The following is a 17,928-nucleotide window of genomic DNA, read 5'->3' on the forward strand; positions in this document are numbered from 1 at the left end:
TGTCTTCCAGTTATCTTTTGGAGTCTCACTACCACTAACACTATTAGGAAGATGTCATTTTTCACATATAAAAAAAAAATTACATAAATATTTTTAAACCTTGAATAAATACTATTACCAACCTCTTTCGAATTCTAGCATTAAACAGTGGTGCCTCAAAACGTGGATTTGTACCAACCAGAAGAACAACATCTGCCTCTTCCACACCAGCAATTGTAGTATTAAGAAGATAATTGGAACGCAAATCTGTACTAGAAATACAATATATAAAATGCAAATTTACTTTAAAATTAAGACATACAGAGAATCCATGAAATATTCTCCTATCATCAAACCCATTGCCTTCTCAAACAAAAAATTTTATTAAGTATTTCTAAATTAAATGAACATTTCAGATACTTATTTTTTTTCTCAGATAGAGTCTCACTCTGTCACCCATGCTGGAATGCAGTGGCGTGATCCTGGCTCACTGCAACCTCCACCTCCCAGGTTCAAGCAATTCTCCTGCCTCAGCCTCCCAAGTAGCTGGAATTACAGGCGCACACCAGCACGTCCGGCTAATTTTTTTGTATTTTTAGTAGAGACGGGGTTTCGCCATGCTGGCCAGGCTGGTCTCGAACTCCTGCACTCAGGCGATCTGCCTGCCTTGGCCTGCAGAGTGCTGGGATTACAGGCGTGAGCCACTGTGCCTGAGATACTTAGTGATAAGTGGATTCCTCTATTTCCTACAACTTCTGGTTTCATCTTGGTCTACATATGAAAATAAACTGGGGGATATGTTGGAGAATCCAGGTTGTCACATTTTATACATAACTTGTAACTAAAAAAAGAAAGGAAAGCCTAGATCCTGGCTTCATATTTCTCACCCAGCTCCTGCAGTGGGGAAGACCTCTTCAGTGCATAAGGTGTCAGAGTCCACTCTATTAAGCAAATCTTTGAGAGCTACTAGGGCTTCAGCATCCACCAAGCCACCTGCAATTGCTGCCACATCTTTGCCTTGAAAAGTCTGCAACTAGAAACAGATGAAAAGGGCATCACCAAGAAACCTACACGCAGCAAAGACCACAATGAAATGTTCAGAAAATAAAACAGTACTTGTTTTCAAGTACAAAAAAAGTTAACAGACTTCTGATTAAAAGTTTTACAACATGCCCAGGCACAGTGGCTCATGCCTGTAATCCCAGTACTTTGGGAGGCCGAAGTGGGCGGATCACCTGCAGTCAGGACTTTAAGATCAGCCTAGCCAACACGGTGAAATCCCATCTCTACTAATAATACAAAAATCAGCTGGGCATGGTGGCATACGCCTGTATCCCCAGCTGCTCGGGAGGCTGAGGCAGGAGAACTGCTTGAACCAAGGAGGCAGAGGCTGCAGTGATCCGAGATCGAGATCGCGCCACCGCACTCCAGCCTGGGCGACAACAGCAAACCTCCATCTCAAAAACACAAAAAAAGTTGTACAACAATTATTAATTAATCTAAAAGTGAAAAGCTGCAGAGGTGTTATGTGGGGCCACAGCTAATAACATCAGCTTGGAAGGAAGCTGTTTTATATTTAGGAACAAAGGCACTTCAAAATGAGGTCTGGAGAATGAAGTGGAACTATAGTTACCTTAAATGCGACCTCCTCTGAAGTATCTGCCTTTCCCTCTAGTGCTTTGTCTTTCTCTAACAAGAAAACTATTCCCTCCACTTGTGCTCTGGCAAGCTCATATTCATTCTCAGATTCTTCTTTAAGAATCACCTTCTGTAGGAAGGCAGCTTTTTTTTTTTGAGATGGAGTCTCGCTGTGTCACCCAGACTGGAGTGCAGTGGTGTGATCTCGGCTCACTGCAACCTCCAAGGAAGGCATCTTGATATGCCTGTCCTAGTTAGGCATTCCTCCTACGTGCTCTCACTCATATTACTCCTTATATAATTACTCATAGTTGCATATAATAATTGCTGAATTGTGCAACTTTCTCTACTACAAGATTGTAGGATGCAGGAATGATGTGTCTGTGGTCTTTATATCCCTTAATCTAGCATAATATCTAGCATATGTCCTCAGTAGATATCTGTAAAATGGAAGGAGATTAAATCATAATCTTGGTAAAAGTAAAAAAGGGAAGAAATATACATCCCCCCTCTTCATGGCAAAGATGTTTCTTGATAATCACAAACACTATTTAACACTATTTATTTCAAATTTTACCATTCCAGCTACACGAGAGAGCGCATCCTCCCAAGAAGTATAGGTTAAAAGCCCTTTTTCATTTCTGACCATTGGCTCGGTAAGTCTTTGACGTTTTAGCCCATCATAGGCAAATCTAGAAAACAGAAATTACACCATTGTGGAATCTTGCTAAAGAAGTAACTATAATTTTCAAGTTAAATCAACAAGAAATGTTATTTAAATACAGTACTGGTTAAAGTGTCAAATATCTAAACACCTAGATACAAGTAATTATTCCAGATATTTTTAGAGATGAACTAATAGATTTTATGAACTTCACCTAAAACTAAAATACCATCTGAAAGTTTGATTTCTTCCCTTAAATCATACAAAAAAAAGTTTGATTTCTTATACTTTCAGCTAACTGAACAATCTTAAAATTACAACACAAAAAAATCTGACAGCTAAAAAAGGCAAATCATTTTTATTTACAAAACATGAGTATCTCTAAATATTTTATCAAAATTATATTGTGCAAACTCTTCTATTTAGCTTCTTTTTCAAGCAATCATCCCACCTCGGCCTTCCAAAGTGCTGGGATTACAGGTGTGAGTCACTGCGCCCAGCCTAGCTTCTTTTCTCTAATGAACAAACTGAAATAAGTTGAGAATGTATCAATCTACTTGAATTTCTCCATGTGGGAGGAAAAAATATCTTTCTCAAAGTAAATACAATATCCAGGGATTGACCTAGGACTATTAAAGTCAGTATCACATTATATAAGCAACTCAGATTCCAGTAGTCTATATTCAGTAACTAATTTGCAAATATAAAAGATAATTCTTTAAAATTATTATAAAATTTCCTTTAAATAAACTGTAAAAGTTAAGGAAAACAATATAGCATATACCTGGTTTTATCAGAGATCCACTCTTCATTGATGTCCTCATGCATACGTGGCAAAATCCTCATCACTTCTCCAGTTCTTGTGCTAACCACAATATTACTTCCAACCGCATCCATTACATCAATGGATTCTGTCTTTCTGAGAAACACATACGGTGTTTACTATGGTGCTTTTGGGAATAAAGAAAGTTTCTGTTACCTGGTTTACCAAAAAAATTTTTTTACAATTAATTCCCTTTCTGAATTACTTTAAAAAATGAAGCTTAGAGGAACTGCAATTAAATAAAAGAACCCCCCACCTTTTTTTTTGCCATGGGGTCTCAGTCTGTTGCCCAGGCTAGAGTGGCATGATCATAATTCGCTGCAGCCTAGAACTCCTGGGCTCAAACTATCCTCTCACCACATTTTAAAAATTTTTTGTAGAGCCAGTGTCTCATTATGTTGACCAGGCTGGTCTTGAACTCCTGGTCTCAAGCAATCCTCCCACCTTGGCCTCCTAAAAGCTGGGATTATAGGTGTGAGCCACTGCTCCCGGCACACCCACATTTGAACACATAAATTCCTGGCACAGTAAGGAAGGCTTTAAAACTATTATCTGACACAGAAGCTAGTTTGAAGGGGCTCCAACTAGCCAAATCTGGGACGATTCAACAAGAGGGGCAGGATTTCTGTCTATGGGAGATTAAGGAGCTCAAAAAACCTTCCCACTGAAAAGCAAAAGTAAAGCTGGCCAAAAATGACAAAACCCACCATTTCAGCAGTTTAGAAATCTAAACACATACAATGTGCGAAGCTTTTATGCACTGAAAAACTGGTGGCTGGGCTCAGTGCTCCTCCTATGCTCCTCCCCACCCCCTCAAAATGGAATTTCTTCGAGGCCGGGGCAGGCTGTGAAGATGAGAACTTCTTTGGTACAGATGGAGACAACTCACTTAATTTGGAGCACTAGGCAAACTTGTTTGTGGAGGTGATACTTTGGAGGTCATCATAGCTGAGGATAGCCAAGATTTTACTAGCCTAAGTTTGTAGTGGTAATTGCGGCAAGCATTCCTAGCAGAGGCTGCTACATGTGCAGGTGAAACCAGAGAAAGCTCAACCTATTCATAAACTCCTGGATAACTCTGAGACCCAAAGGGCCCAGTGCAAAGTAATAGCTGGGCAAACTTGAAAACAGCCTGAACTTTGAATATGCTCCTCCATCCACAAACAGATCCATTGGCAAAGAACATAACTCTTATTAGATCAAGGTGTTTGAAGTACAATTATACCTGACTACTAAACTATGCAGACACAGGGGAACTCCTAAGAAGCCTCACTTAAAAATAAAACCAAGAATATTAAAATATGTTGAAAGAACCAAAGAAAATCATATTTAAAAATTGAAGGGGATGTATGACAACCACGAATCAGCAAGTAGAGATTCTCAGTAAGGACACAGAAATTATACAGAAACAAAAAGCCAAATCCCGAGTTGAAAAGTATAAAGTTTAAAATTGGATGATAATTTGTTATGTTTTAAGAACCTTAAAAATAGTCACACCTCTTGCATCTATCTACTCCATTTCTTGGTTTAATCAGGAGAATGAGAGATATACACAGAAATCTGTAAACAGCAATATTTTTTACAGATTTGTAATCATAAAGAAATATACAAGCTAAATGTCTATTAGCAGAAACTGGTTAAATGACATTCCTCATAGTTGAAAACTTAATAAACAACAACATGGGAGACTATACATTTAAAATGTCAACACTATTAAACTCCTTGGAAGAACACATGAAAAAAATAATTTTGTGGTTGAGTATTTTAGAATTAATTTCCAAGAAAACAACAGTTAATTTGCACAGGTTCAATCCATTCTAACTACTTACCTTCTATTTAAAGGGTTTTACATAAACAAACGAAGTCAACAGACCAAAACAACTGAAACCCAGGAAGAAAATGAACCTTAATATTTTTTTGAATAGTAATAAATTAAGGACAAAAAAACAAATTGTCATAAAATAAAAGATACCTTGTTTCCCAAGGCCGGGCAGTAAAGGCATAGGGCTTAGAGGTTAGGGCACCTACGGGGCAGATATCAATGATATTCCCAGACAGTTCAGACATGAACATCTTTTCAATGTATGTGCCAACTTGCATATCATTTCCTCTGCCTGTTGTTCCCAAATCATCTACTCCTGCAATCTCACTTGCAAACCTACAAGATAAAAAATGTGTCATCAATGGTCAAGTCCAGCAAAATTATTTCCTTTCTTATTCATGATCACAAAGAGATGATTTTCCAAACACTAAAAAGAAATGAGTACATTTTTAAAGGTGAGCACAGTCCTAGAATAAAAAATAATGAAATGTTTACATTTAATTGAGGTGTAACACACAGGCAGAAACTTGTACAAATCATATGTGTACAACTCACCAAGTTATGAGTGAAAGCAAATGCTTATAGATTTTAATTTTTAAATCCACCTGAAGTTGGTACTAAATGAAAGTGAACTTATTTTATTCATATATCAGAAACAGCATCCCTCTTCTCCCACCCAAAAAAAGGAGCCATTCTTTCCAATGTTATTATTCACCAAATTGTGACTATTAAGTATACAATTATATTCTATAATAGAAAAAAAAGGAAAAAAAGTTACCTGATGCAGCGAGTACACTGTATACATCTTGTCATGATGGTCTTTACCAGTGGCCCAATGTTCTTGTCTTCCACAGCACGCTTCCCCTCTAAAAATCGGCTCCTATCATTTCCAAACATCATGGACTGGTCCTTAAGTAGATTATGAAAGAGTCAATCTCATGCTGCTAATAAAATTAAAATCTGAGACAACCAAAAAGATTGACAGAATTCTACTACATACCTGCAGATCACATTCACCTCCCTGGTCACAAATAGGACAGTCCAATGGGTGATTTGCTAATAAGAACTCCATCACACCTTCCCTGTATGAAAATTGTAACATATAAAATGACTCTCAAATACACACACACTGACATTAACTGCTGGCACTCAAAATGACCTATAGACTTTATTTTATTTTTTTTGAGATGGTGTCTCGCTCTGTTGCTCAGGCTGGAGTGCAGTGGCACAATCTTGGCTCACTGCAGCCTCCTGCCTCCACCTCTCAGGTTCAAGCGATTCTCTTGCCTCAGCCTCCCGAGTATCTAGGATTACAGATGCCCACCACCACACCTGGCTAATTTTTGTATTTTTAGTAGAGGCAGGGTTTCATCATGTTGGTCAGGCTGGTCTCGAACTCCTGACCTCAAGTGATCCTCCCGCCCTGGCGTCCCAAAGTGCTAGAATTACAGGCGTGAGCCACTGTGCCAGGCCCACCTATAGGCCATTTAAACAACCTTCATAGATGAATTTTTTTAATACAATTAATAGTAATTTTACATTTAATATCAGAAATGCCAATTATCTATCATTGTGGTAATATTTTTTTTAAGAGACGGGGTCTTGCTATGTTGTCCAGGCTGGCCTCGAGCTCCTGGGCTCAAGTGATCCTCCCAAGTATCATTCTGGTAGTATTAAACACACAATCTGGAAAATGCTTAGAGGAGCCTAGAATAAAGTATCATTAGAGAACATAGAAAATTATGATTTTTGGTTAGGTTTGGTGGCTCACGTCTGAAATCCCAGAACTATGGGAGGGAGGCTGAGGCAGGATGATCACCTGAGGCCAGGAGTTCAAGACCAGCCTGGACAACATAGTGAGACCTCGTTTCAAAAAACAGAGAAAATTGTAACTTTTAACAATACCGAATGATCAAAAGTTGCTCAATGGTCCTCAGAAAATACTCACATTAATTCAAAACAAAAACAAACACAATCAATCCCAGTATAGTATAGTAGTAGCTTAGTAAGTCCAGATTCACCCTTCATCACAAGTTGAGCAAGTTACTAAAGAAGGATTTTTAATGCTGATCCTAAAGCTCAATACCATAAACTCCTGACTTGACCTTCTCTACTATGTAGTACTCACTTCTATTGCTCCTAGAAGCTGAGCACACCAACTTCTTCAGAGTTTGATATTAAATTCTTAATCTATGGGAAGGTCTAAATACCAAAATGTGCAATTTTCTGCTTTATGAAAGGGTACTACGTTGAATAACAATAAAGTACCTGGCTTTTTTGGATTTTTCTGAGTTTGTTAGGATATTCCAACCCTTCATTACTGGCATGGCACAAGCAGCTACAACCTGGGATTTCAACGAAAAAAAAATGTGTATTTGTATTTATTTGTGATTACAAGCAACTCAATATATAAAAATGTTAAATTATATAAAAACATTAAATTATACATTTGATAACAGGCAAAGAATAGGGTATTTTTTAAAACTGAATTTTGTTAAGTTTTCATATTCATAATATGATGATCTAGTACTTTGCATTTATCTCAGAAATAAAACATCCTGGTTTTAGGTTTATTCTAATAGTCAATGCAATTTTTTATTCTGCTCTGAAACAGAACACTAAATAACTGCTTTGATTAGCAGGCACTATTGAATAAAAAAATTGCATACACCAAAATGAAATTAAACTACTGAAAGTGAACTTCTTCCCTGCAACCCTTTTCTCTACTAAAAATGGCAGGGCGTCAGCACTTTTAATGTGCTACTTGGCAACTCTACATCCTGGTTATATATTATACAGCCATTTGGAAATACTGACAACTATAAATCACCTTTAATTTCTAGATATGTTACAATTATATGACACATGTGTTTGTAAAGCACTTCCATCTATGTGTTTCCAGTTTTGAAATGAAGAGAATCAATTGTACAAAATAATTAAATTTATAGATAGAAGTAAAGAGGGCTAGGTTCTCCACTACGATATTGATTCTAAATAAAGTTTGCTGCAAGATTTAAAGTTTTCTACCTTCTACAGCATGGTGTAGAATTTTAGGTATCAAGTACCTTAGGGGCTTTCTCAATTTCAACAAGGCACATCCTGCAGTTTCCAGCAACAGACAACCTTTCATGATAACAGAATCGAGGGATCTGCATGCCAACCTTCTCGCAAGCCTAGAAGTAAAAAAAAAAAAAAAAAAAAAAAAAAAGCATTAGAATAACCTGACTTCACTGCTGTTATTGCTGAAACACACACATACAGCATCTTATTACTTCTATCTATCTATCTATCTATCTATCTATCTATCTATCTTAATTCATTCTTATTTCAGTCCCTTTCTTTGCCTTTGATTCTAACCCCTGTCTCCTCTGAAGCTGCCTCAGAGGATCTCAGGATCCTTGGCATGACTTCACCTTATGTGGAAGAAACTGGATAAAGTATCCTTCCACTGTGCTGAAGACTTGACTTCCCACATCCATTTTGAACCATTGTCCACAATGTCCCCAGTGGTTTCATACCTGGACTTCTTTGCCTCGCTCCCCTCCTTTGGATTAGAGATTTCACTACACATTAGCTAGCTGGCTATTTGTCTTTGGCTCCTATATCCTACCCAGGACTCACCTCCCACTGTGGCTGAAGGTTTTCCCAGTTTCTGTTTGCCCAGTAAGGGGGATTATCCCTGCTTTGCCAATTATCACCTACCCTGCTCTGCAATTTCTTCCTCCTTTTAGTCTATAAACATGTTCAAATTTCCTCTAGAGTTAGTTCCTCATCCTCAGCCTTCATTCTAAAGCAATCTCATCAATTTCCAGTGTTTAAACTATTTAGTTAGCAAAAATGTGTTGAGTCTTTCCTTTGTGCAGGATGCAGGTATAGTAGTGAACAAGACAGATAGTGTCCCAGCCTTCATCCTAGCTGACATTCCTTATGCTGATTATGTCCAAACCTTAATCTGCAGCCATGTTAGACCTCCACTTCTCCAAGCTTCAGATTTACAGGCATTTGCATGTGTATGTTCCACAGACAGCTTAAATTCAAATGATTTCTCTCCCCTCTATACACTCCAAAATAACCTAACAAATGCAGAAAACCACAAGAATTCCTCTGGTCTCTTTGAATTCTAAAGAACTATTTGTCTGTGGCTCTACTGAAACTTCTTTTGTGTTTTTTTTTTCTCACTGTTAAAGCAATATTGGGAAGTTCTGTACGACGGGGGAAAAAATCCCTCGGGTCTTCATCATTCCTGAAGGCCTGTCTACATTTCATTCTCCCTTGAACCTACTCTCTTGTTTTCATTCCCATTGCCACTATCTATTTTAGGGCTTTCGTAGTATCCTGTCCCAATAATACAAAATGCTTTTTCCTTGTCTCTTATTCCAGTCTTGCTATTCTCCAAATGATCATCCTCTACAGTCGCTGTCACCCTGCTTAAATAGGCAACAAAACTCCTGATTGATCAAAATATAAGCTCTTCTGCATAGCAGATACTGTATTTCATGACTGGACCTTCCCTTCCTCAATAACTTGATTTCCTGTGATCTCATCTTCTACTTATACCTTATGTTTCATCAATATTAAACTATTTGAAGCTTTCAAAACATGACAAGCTATCTGCCTTAACTTTTTCCATAGGAAATGCGAGCATGTCCTTCTTGTTCACAATATGAACACACCTGTTCATCCTTTAACACCTCCTCAGGGATGACCTGAGGCACCCAATACCTCTTTCTACTACCTCCTATCCCTGCCACAACTTTTCACTGTACCTTGAACATACATTTATATCATATTTTGTGCTTTCATGTCTGTGACTGGCAGATAGTCTAGAAATGACTGCTAAAATGAACAAAGAACATTTAGATCTGTGACAACTTACAAATGGAGTGAAGCATGACTTCTCTATGACCAATTTATTATTTCTGGAGGAATATGAAGAAATATTTAGAGCATGAATGTAAGCACATGCTACCCTCCATTTACCTGCTTTGTAGGATATATTCCTATGAATATTACTAACCACAGAAAGGTTATATGAAAATGAAAAGCATTAAGCAGGCCCACAACAAACGAAGGTTATTTTTTCACAAACTTACCTATAGTAACTAATTTAAGTTACTTCAAATTTCTTTTCTTTTTTTTTTTTTGAGACAGAGTCTTGCTCTGTTGCCCAGGCTGGAGTGCAGTGGCACAATCTCGGCTCACTGCAACCTCCACCTCCTGGGTTCAAGCAATTCTCCTGCCTCAGCCTCTCGAGTAGCTGGGATTACAGGTGCGCGCCACGATGCGCACCTAATTTTTTGTATTTTTAGTAGAGAAGGGGTTTCACCGTGCTGGCCAGGCTGGTCTAGAACTCCTGAATGATCCGCCCGCCTCGGCCTCCCAAAGTGCTGGGATTACAGGCATGAGCCACTGCGCTCGGACTTCAAATTTCTTAATGGGTATTCATTTGGAATGAAAAGTGAAACAAAAGAACTACCATAATTCACTAAAAATGCCACAAACAAATATATGATAGCTCACTTTGAAGTGCCAAGATTTAAAATGAAATAATTTTAATATAACTTTGCTATGTATAGTTATTTTAAAGAATTATTTACTAATAATCAGTATAAAAGAAATAAATTAGTATTTTTAAAAAAATCAGAACACACACACAAAATAGTTAGAATGTATGCCTACTTGGAGGACGGTCGTTCCCGGTTCCACCATGACAGATTGACCATCAACAAATACTTCAATCAAGTTGCTTGCTGCTGTGGCAGTTGTTCGAACTGACCATCAAAGATATTGAAGCGAAAAACAGATTAACAGTTTATTATAGCAGATGATAATGGATGAATTGACTCTAACTACAAACCTAAAATTTTTCATTCCTTATTATTCCTCTGTATTGCTCTGGATGCAAACTTACGGTTGTCTACTTTTGATAGTAGAGTAGTTTAAACTGAAACTTCTTTCTTCTTCTTTTTTTTTTTTTTTTTGAGAGGGAGTCTTGCTCTGTCACCCAGGCTGGAGTGCAGTGGCGCCATCTTGGCTCACTACAACCTCCACCTCCCCGGTTCAAGCGATTCTCCTGCCTCAGCCTTCCGAGTAGCTGGGATTACAGGAACTCACCACCATGCCCACTAATTTTTGTATTTTTAGTAGAGACAGGGTTTCGCCATATTGGCCAGGATGGTCTCAAACTCCTGACCTCAAGTAATCCTCCTGCCTCGGCCTCCCAAAGTGCTGGGATTACAGGAGTGAGCCACCATACCCAACTTTAAACTGAAACTGTTAATGTCACTGAAAATGTGTTCATGGGAAGATCACTTTTCAAAAACAGAATGTGATTTTTCCATTTTGGCATTGATGTGTGTAGTTCCTAATACTTTCTATTCCATGATAATTCCTATGAACTGTTTAAAGTAAAATTATATTTTGAAAATTATTCAACTTAGATCATTTGTTTCTTCTTTTTTTTTTTTTCCCCCCAAGATGGAGTCTCGATCTGTCTCCCAGGCTGGAGTGCAGTGGCACAATCTTGGCTCTATGCAACCTCCACCTCCTGGGTTTAAGCGATTCTTGTGCCTCAGCCTCCTGTGTAGCTGGGATTACAGGTGTGCACCACCATGCCCAGCTGATTTTTATATTTTTAGTAGTGATGGGGTTTCACTATGATGGCCAGGCTGGTTTTGAATTCCTGGCTTCAAGCAATCCACCTGCCTCAGCCTCTCAAAGTGCTAGGATTACAGGCATGAGCCACCACACCCGGCCTGTTTCTATTTTTATTTTAAAAAATTATGGGTTTAGGGTCTTTGATAAACTATGCCACAGACTTATAAATTTACAAAAATAAGGTCTAATATCCACGAATGCAAATTTAAGAAAATACTCACCACATCCTTTAGGAGACTTAGAAAGGACTACTAAGGCCTTTCTTACAGGTATCCTTAACATATTGCTAAAAATAAAACAAAGAATTATATTATTGTAGGGAAAAAAACAATCACCAACTGTTTGGTAATGTTTTATGGCTTTAAATTATTTCACACACATTATGTCATTGAACACTCATAGGTTCTGATATTTTCACTTAGTTTGTAGATGAGAATTCTCAGTCTCAGAGATACTGACTTGTACAATGTCAAAGAGCTAAGAAGCAGCAGCTATTGTATACATTTGGACTTTCTAATTCTATGCAGAGAGCAGCTTTGCCATTTAAAAAAAAAATGACATAGAAAGGATCAAACTTAAAGCACTACCACACAGTAAAATAAACTGCAAGACTAACAGTGAGCTTATCATTAATGGTTATGTAAAATAAAGTTGTCTTTTCTGCTTTTATTTCCTACCAATACCCATTCTATCATTTCATGTTCTAAGCATAGCTGTCTACTAAATGCTCCTGAGATATTCTGAGATAGCTCACCAGCCCAAGCCTTTGAGGTGTCTTGATTGCTATTTTCTGGTACACTTATCTTACAGATTTCCAATTATGTGTTTATAAGCCCATTCTGCCCTCACTGCATTAATTCCTTGAATTTTTCTATCTTCAGTACCTATCCACCAGGCTGGCACAGAGTAAGCTCTTAAACAATGGCTCTCAACTGAGGACAATTTTGCTCCCCAGGGAATATTTAGCAATGTCTGAACACACTGTTGTCACAAACAAGGGGAAGTTACTGACATCTAGTGGGTAGAGGACAAGGTGCTGGCTATTCTACAATGTACAGGACAGTCTCCCACAATAAAGATAATTATCCAAAGTGTCAACAGTGCTGAAGTTGAGACACTGCTCTAAAAGGCTTGCTGAATTACTGAAATAAATGGGTGTCGATTATATAAACACCACGACTTAAAGACACACAAAACAGAAAAGTTACCAAAACTTCTTTTTATTTGTTTTTGTTTGTTTTTGAGATGGAGTCTCGCCCTATCACCCACACTGGAGTGCACTGGTGCAATCTCGGCTCACTGCAACCTCCACCACCCGGATTAAAGCAATTCTCCTGCCTCAGCCTCCTGAATAGCTGGGATTACAGGCACCCGCCACCACACCCGACTAATTTTTTGTATCTTTAGTAGAGACAGGGTTTCACCATGTTGGCCAGGCTGGTCTCAAACTCCTGACTTCATGATCCGCCCACCTTGACCTCCCAAAGTGTTGGGGTTAAGGCATGAGCCACCATGCCTGGCCCTTTTTTTTTTTTTTTTTTTGAGATAGAGTCTTACTCTGTTGCCCAGGCTGGAGTGCAGTGGCACGATCTCGGCTCATTGCAACCTCTGCCTCCTGGGTTCAAGCGATTCTCCTGCCTCAGCCTCCAGAGTAGCTGAGACTACAGGCATGCACAAACATGCCAGGCTAATTTTTGTATTTTTATTATTTATTTATTTATTTTACTTATTTATTTATTGAGACGGAGTCCCGCTCTGTTGCCCAGGCTGGAGTGCCGTGGCGCGATCTCAGCTCACTGCAACCTCCGCCTCCCAGGTTCAAGCGATTCTCCTGCCTTGGCTTCCTGAGTAGCCGGGACAGGTGTGTACCACCATGCCAAGCTAATTTTTTGTATTTTTAGTAGAGACGGGGTTTCATCGTGTTAGCTATGATGGTCTCCATCTCCTGACCTCATGCCAAGCTAATTTTTTGTATTTTTAGTAGAGACGGGGTTTCATCGTGTTAGCTATGATGGTCTCCATCTCCTGACCTCATGATCCAGTCAGCTCAGCCTCCCAAAGTGCTGGGATTACAGGAGTGAGCCACTGTGCCCAGCCTATTTATTTATTTTTGAGGCGGGGGTCTTGCTGTCACCCAGTCTCACTCTGCCACCCAGGAGTGCAGTGGCAAGATCTCGGCTCACTGCAACCTCCACCTCCCAGGTTCAAGCAATTCTCAGCCTCCCGAGTAGTTGGGATTACAGGCGCCCATCACCATGCCCGGCAAATTTTTGTATTTTTAGTAGAGACAGGGTTTCGCCACGTTGGCCAAACTGGTCCTGAAGTCCTGACCTCAGGTGATCCACCTGCCTTGGCCTCCCAAAGTGCTAGGATTACAGGCGTGAGCCACCATGCCCGGCCAAGTCACCAAAACTTCTAAACTTTTTGAGTTTTTTTTTTTTTCCTACTCACTTGATCATATAGGCTAAGCACTGAACTTTCCTTCTATTCACTTGATCATATAGGTTGAGCATCCAAAATCATTTGGAACTTTTAAAGGTATTAAAAATGCCTGTAATCCCAGCACTTTGGGAGGCTGAGGCAGGTGGATCACGAGGTCAAGAGATCGAAACCATCCTGGCCAACATGGTGAAACCCCTTCTCTACTAAAAATACAAAAAAATAGCCGGGCGTGGTGGCAGGCGCCTATAGTCCCAGCTACTGGGGAGGCTGAGGCAGGAGAATAGCGTGAACCCGGGAGGCGGAGCTTGCAGTGAGCCAAGATCACGCCACTGCACTCCAGCCTGGGCGACAGAGCAACACTCCGTCTCAAAAAAAAAAAAAAAAAAAAAAAAAAAAAATGCAAATTGGACAGGAGAGGTGGCTCACGCCTGTAGTCTCAACACTTTGGGAGGCCATCACAGGAAGATGGCCTCCCTGGGCCAGTTAGAGGCCAGCCTGGGCAACACAGCATGATCCCATCTCTACCAAAAAAAAAAAAAAAATTAGCTGGGTGTGGTGGCATGCGTCTGTGGTCCCAGCTTCTCAGGAGGCTGACCTGGGAGCATGGTTTGAGCCCAGGTGTTCGAGGTTACAGTGAGCTACAATCATGCCACTGCACTCCAGCCTGGGTGACAGAATAAGACCCTGTCTCAAAAAAAAAGAAAAAAAGCAAATTATGTGATTAGAACGTATTAAAAAATTTCAACATTAAAGTTTCAATAGTTGCAATAGTATTATTGAATAATAGTACATATACATAGGTTTTAAGTACAAAATTCTGCATACTTATCATAGATGATGTACAACAGGAAATTTCATTCATAAATTTCATTAATTAAGAATATGTGATACTGAATTTGCAAACATCCAATCTCTTTCCTGCTAGTGAGTAATGTTTGGTAAATGAGTTTCTGGTTCTTTACTTACAGAGCAGGAGGAAAACAATACTTCCTAGACAATGAGCTATTAGTAGGGGCTCAACAAATGCCAGTTAAAGCTGAATTCAACTTAGGCAATACTGGCCACTGACAATCAGTATGTGTGTGTGTTTTGAGACAGAGTCTCACTCTGTCGCCCAGGTTGTAGTGCAATGGTGTGATCTTGACTCACTGAAACCTCCGCCTCCCAAGTTCAAGCAATTCTCTTGCCTCCCAAGTAGCTGGGATTACAGGCACCTGCCATCACGCCCGGCTAATTTTTGTATTTTCAGTAGAGAAGGGGTTTCGCCATGTTGGCCAGGCTGATCTCAAACTCCTGACCTCAGTGATCCACCCGCGTCGACCTCCCAACGTGTTGGGATTACAGACGTGAGTCACCGCGCCTGGCAGACAACCAGTTTTAAAGCACTCTTTCTTTGAGCTCTTTTTCTTTAGTACTAGTACACACCGTGTAGATATTTTTGTTTTACTTACTAAACTGTAGGTTAGTAATCAATTTTAGTACCTACCAGACTGTAAGCTCCTTGAGGACAAGGAATTTGGACATTTCCCTTTTTTGAAGACCTAGCACAGGACCCTTATGAAAATAACCACCAAATAGTCTTATCACCAAGTTCTAGAACTAGAGTAGCATCTGTCCTATTAAAAACTACTGATGGCATAAATGTAAACCTAAACTTACTCCATTAGAGCACTGACAGATTTGAAATCAACAATCAGTTATTTCATACAATTTTAAAACTTTAATACTTTTTTATCTCCAATGCGATATAAAAATAGTACTCACTTTGGATAGGAAATCAACTAGAACTAGACTGTTGACATCCAGCAACAAAGCATAGCCCAACGTAAGAAATACAGATTTGCAACACTTCGATATGTGCTTTGAACACTGATATGCCAAGTAGCAATAGAAATAATTATCTCTTTGGATGGAAAATGTTAATGACTAATGATTTCTTAAACTAGACTGGATACTTTTCCATATAGGGACTATACTATTCCACGTTCTCCAACATGGATCCATCCATTTACTTCTTGCCTTCCAAGGTACCACCCTATCCCAATCCACCATCACTCCTTGCCTGGAGTATTTCAATAGCTTCTTTTTTTTTTTTTTTTTTGAGACAGAGTCTCGCTCTGTCGCCCAGGCTGGAGTGCAGCGGCGCGATCTCGGCTCACTGCAAGCCCCGCCACCCGGGTTAACGCCATCCTCCTGCCTCAGCCTCCCAAGTAGCTGGGACTACAGGTGCCCGCCACCACGCCTGGCTAATTTTTTGTATTTTTAGTAGAAACGGGGTTTCACCGTGTTAGCCAGGATGGTCTCGATCTCCTGGCCTTGTGATCCGCCCGCCTCGGCCTCCCAAAGTGGTGGGATTACAGGAGTGAGCCACCGCCTCCGGCCTTCAATAGCTTAACAGGTCACCAAGCTTCCACACTATTCCCACACAGCCTCTCCCCTCTTGCCACCGGCTGTGACCTCAGACTGAAATGCTCTTCCCTGGCCCCTCCTTATCCTTCAAATCTTGGCGTAAAAGCCTTTTCTCAGTTTCATTGACCAGCCTATCTAACATTTCCTGACGATTCCCCCAGCATATCATCCATTTTATTCTTCTTTACGGACTCATTTCTGGCTCGTAGTAAATGTTCAATAACGGTTAAGTGAACTGAATCTCTAATTTCTGGTCGTTAATTTGTAGAGACCACTTTCCCGGATTTAAAAAGTGCAGGTGCTCTGGCAGCCTTAAGTCGGTGAAAACAAGAATATTCCGCAAAACAAAAATAACTTGTTTATTCATCAAAAACAGTTAACGTTACACTTCTATACCGTCAATTCGTGTGTGAACAGAGTTGTGTCTGATCCAAGACCTTACAGTTCAAGCATTAGATCCCAATAACCTGTAAACAACGTTTTGTTATTTGCAATGCAACCCTGGGCTAACTTTTCAAAAGTCGTTTTTCTCAATTTCCCGTTAGTTAAAGGAATAAAAAAACGCTGTCCAACGTGGTCAATGGACAAAACAAACAAGGACAACAAACAGAGGCGTGAGCCATTGCTAACACAACAGCGACCAAACAATCATGCACTGTACCAGGCGTGTAAAAATCTGGGGGGAAAGGCTCAGTCTTAAGGCCTAAGTCATCGGACACTGGTCCTCTCCCGGGGAATAAAACGGCCTCCTCCTCTGAGAGGGAAATGTCCTGAATTTTCCCTGCAGAGGGAAGGTCGCCTGCAAGCCTACATTCGGGCCAGCGTTCCCGAGGACCCCCTGATCCTCATCTTCTTTTCTGCTTCATCAGACCAGAGACCGTGGCTAAAAGCCCCCCATCTGCCGGCTCTCAGGGGCTTCCGAGGCGGCGGGGCGGGAGGCGGCGCCCAGTCAAGGACAAGAGAAGACTACGTCGCGTGGGCCAAAGGAAACAGTCCCGTCAATAAATAAGCCTCTGGCCGACGCACCTCACCCTTCCCATCCATACAAGACCTCACCTTCTCCCCGGAGCCGCGGAGGCTGTTCTGCTAAACTGTCTGGACCACGACGACCCCCTCGGAGGCCGGGTCGCTTACTCAATATGGCGGCCTCGGCTAACTCTGTCAGCCGGGCCTGGAGAACGGAAAGCCCGGAGGGACTAGAATCCTTGCATTCGACAAGTTTGTCGGCAATTTCCGTCAGCCGACCAGAGGGCGGAGCTGAGGTCGGCCCAGCCCGGAGGCGGGTAGGACAACTTGGACCCGCAGTTCCGCCGGAAGTGGCCCCAGCCTCGAGGCCGGGCGTCTTCGGTCATCTCCGGCGCTTGTAGGGGTGGTTCCCGTCATCTTCGGGAGCCGTGGAGGTACGAACTTAAGACATGCCTATTTTATTAATTTACTTCCAAACGCAACGAAAGGTCCATGGACAATTTGTGGGCCATTTAATTCAGGGCCCCC

At 40.5% G+C, this 17,928-nt stretch overlaps 1 protein-coding gene across 2 annotated transcripts in view; it reads right to left on the reverse strand.

Moving 5' to 3' along the window:
- NDUFS1 (NADH:ubiquinone oxidoreductase core subunit S1) overlaps positions 1-17,630 on the reverse strand; it is a 37,523-nt gene extending 19,893 nt beyond the window's left edge. The window contains exons 1-12 of one of the 2 annotated variants that reach the window (XM_008974240.4): positions 17,491-17,630; positions 11,805-11,869; positions 10,606-10,697; positions 7,992-8,099; positions 7,195-7,271; positions 5,927-6,008; positions 5,705-5,835; positions 5,077-5,262; positions 3,066-3,200; positions 2,195-2,309; positions 867-1,012; positions 123-251 (exon numbers count right to left, since the gene is read on the reverse strand). In XM_008974240.4, the coding sequence (XP_008972488.1) occupies positions 123-251; positions 867-1,012; positions 2,195-2,309; positions 3,066-3,200; positions 5,077-5,262; positions 5,705-5,835; positions 5,927-6,008; positions 7,195-7,271; positions 7,992-8,099; positions 10,606-10,697; positions 11,805-11,865 (1,262 nt within the window). In that variant the 5' untranslated portion in view covers positions 11,866-11,869; positions 17,491-17,630. The remainder of the gene's footprint in view (positions 1-122; positions 252-866; positions 1,013-2,194; positions 2,310-3,065; positions 3,201-5,076; positions 5,263-5,704; positions 5,836-5,926; positions 6,009-7,194; positions 7,272-7,991; positions 8,100-10,605; positions 10,698-11,804; positions 11,870-17,490) is intronic. The other variant, XM_008974241.5, reaches the window with a different exon arrangement.
- Between the last annotated feature and the right edge of the window lie 298 nt (positions 17,631-17,928).

The sequence above is a fragment of the Pan paniscus genome, chromosome 13 (assembly GCF_029289425.2).
Source record: "Pan paniscus chromosome 13, NHGRI_mPanPan1-v2.0_pri, whole genome shotgun sequence".
NCBI classification, from domain to species: domain Eukaryota; kingdom Metazoa; phylum Chordata; class Mammalia; order Primates; family Hominidae; genus Pan; species Pan paniscus.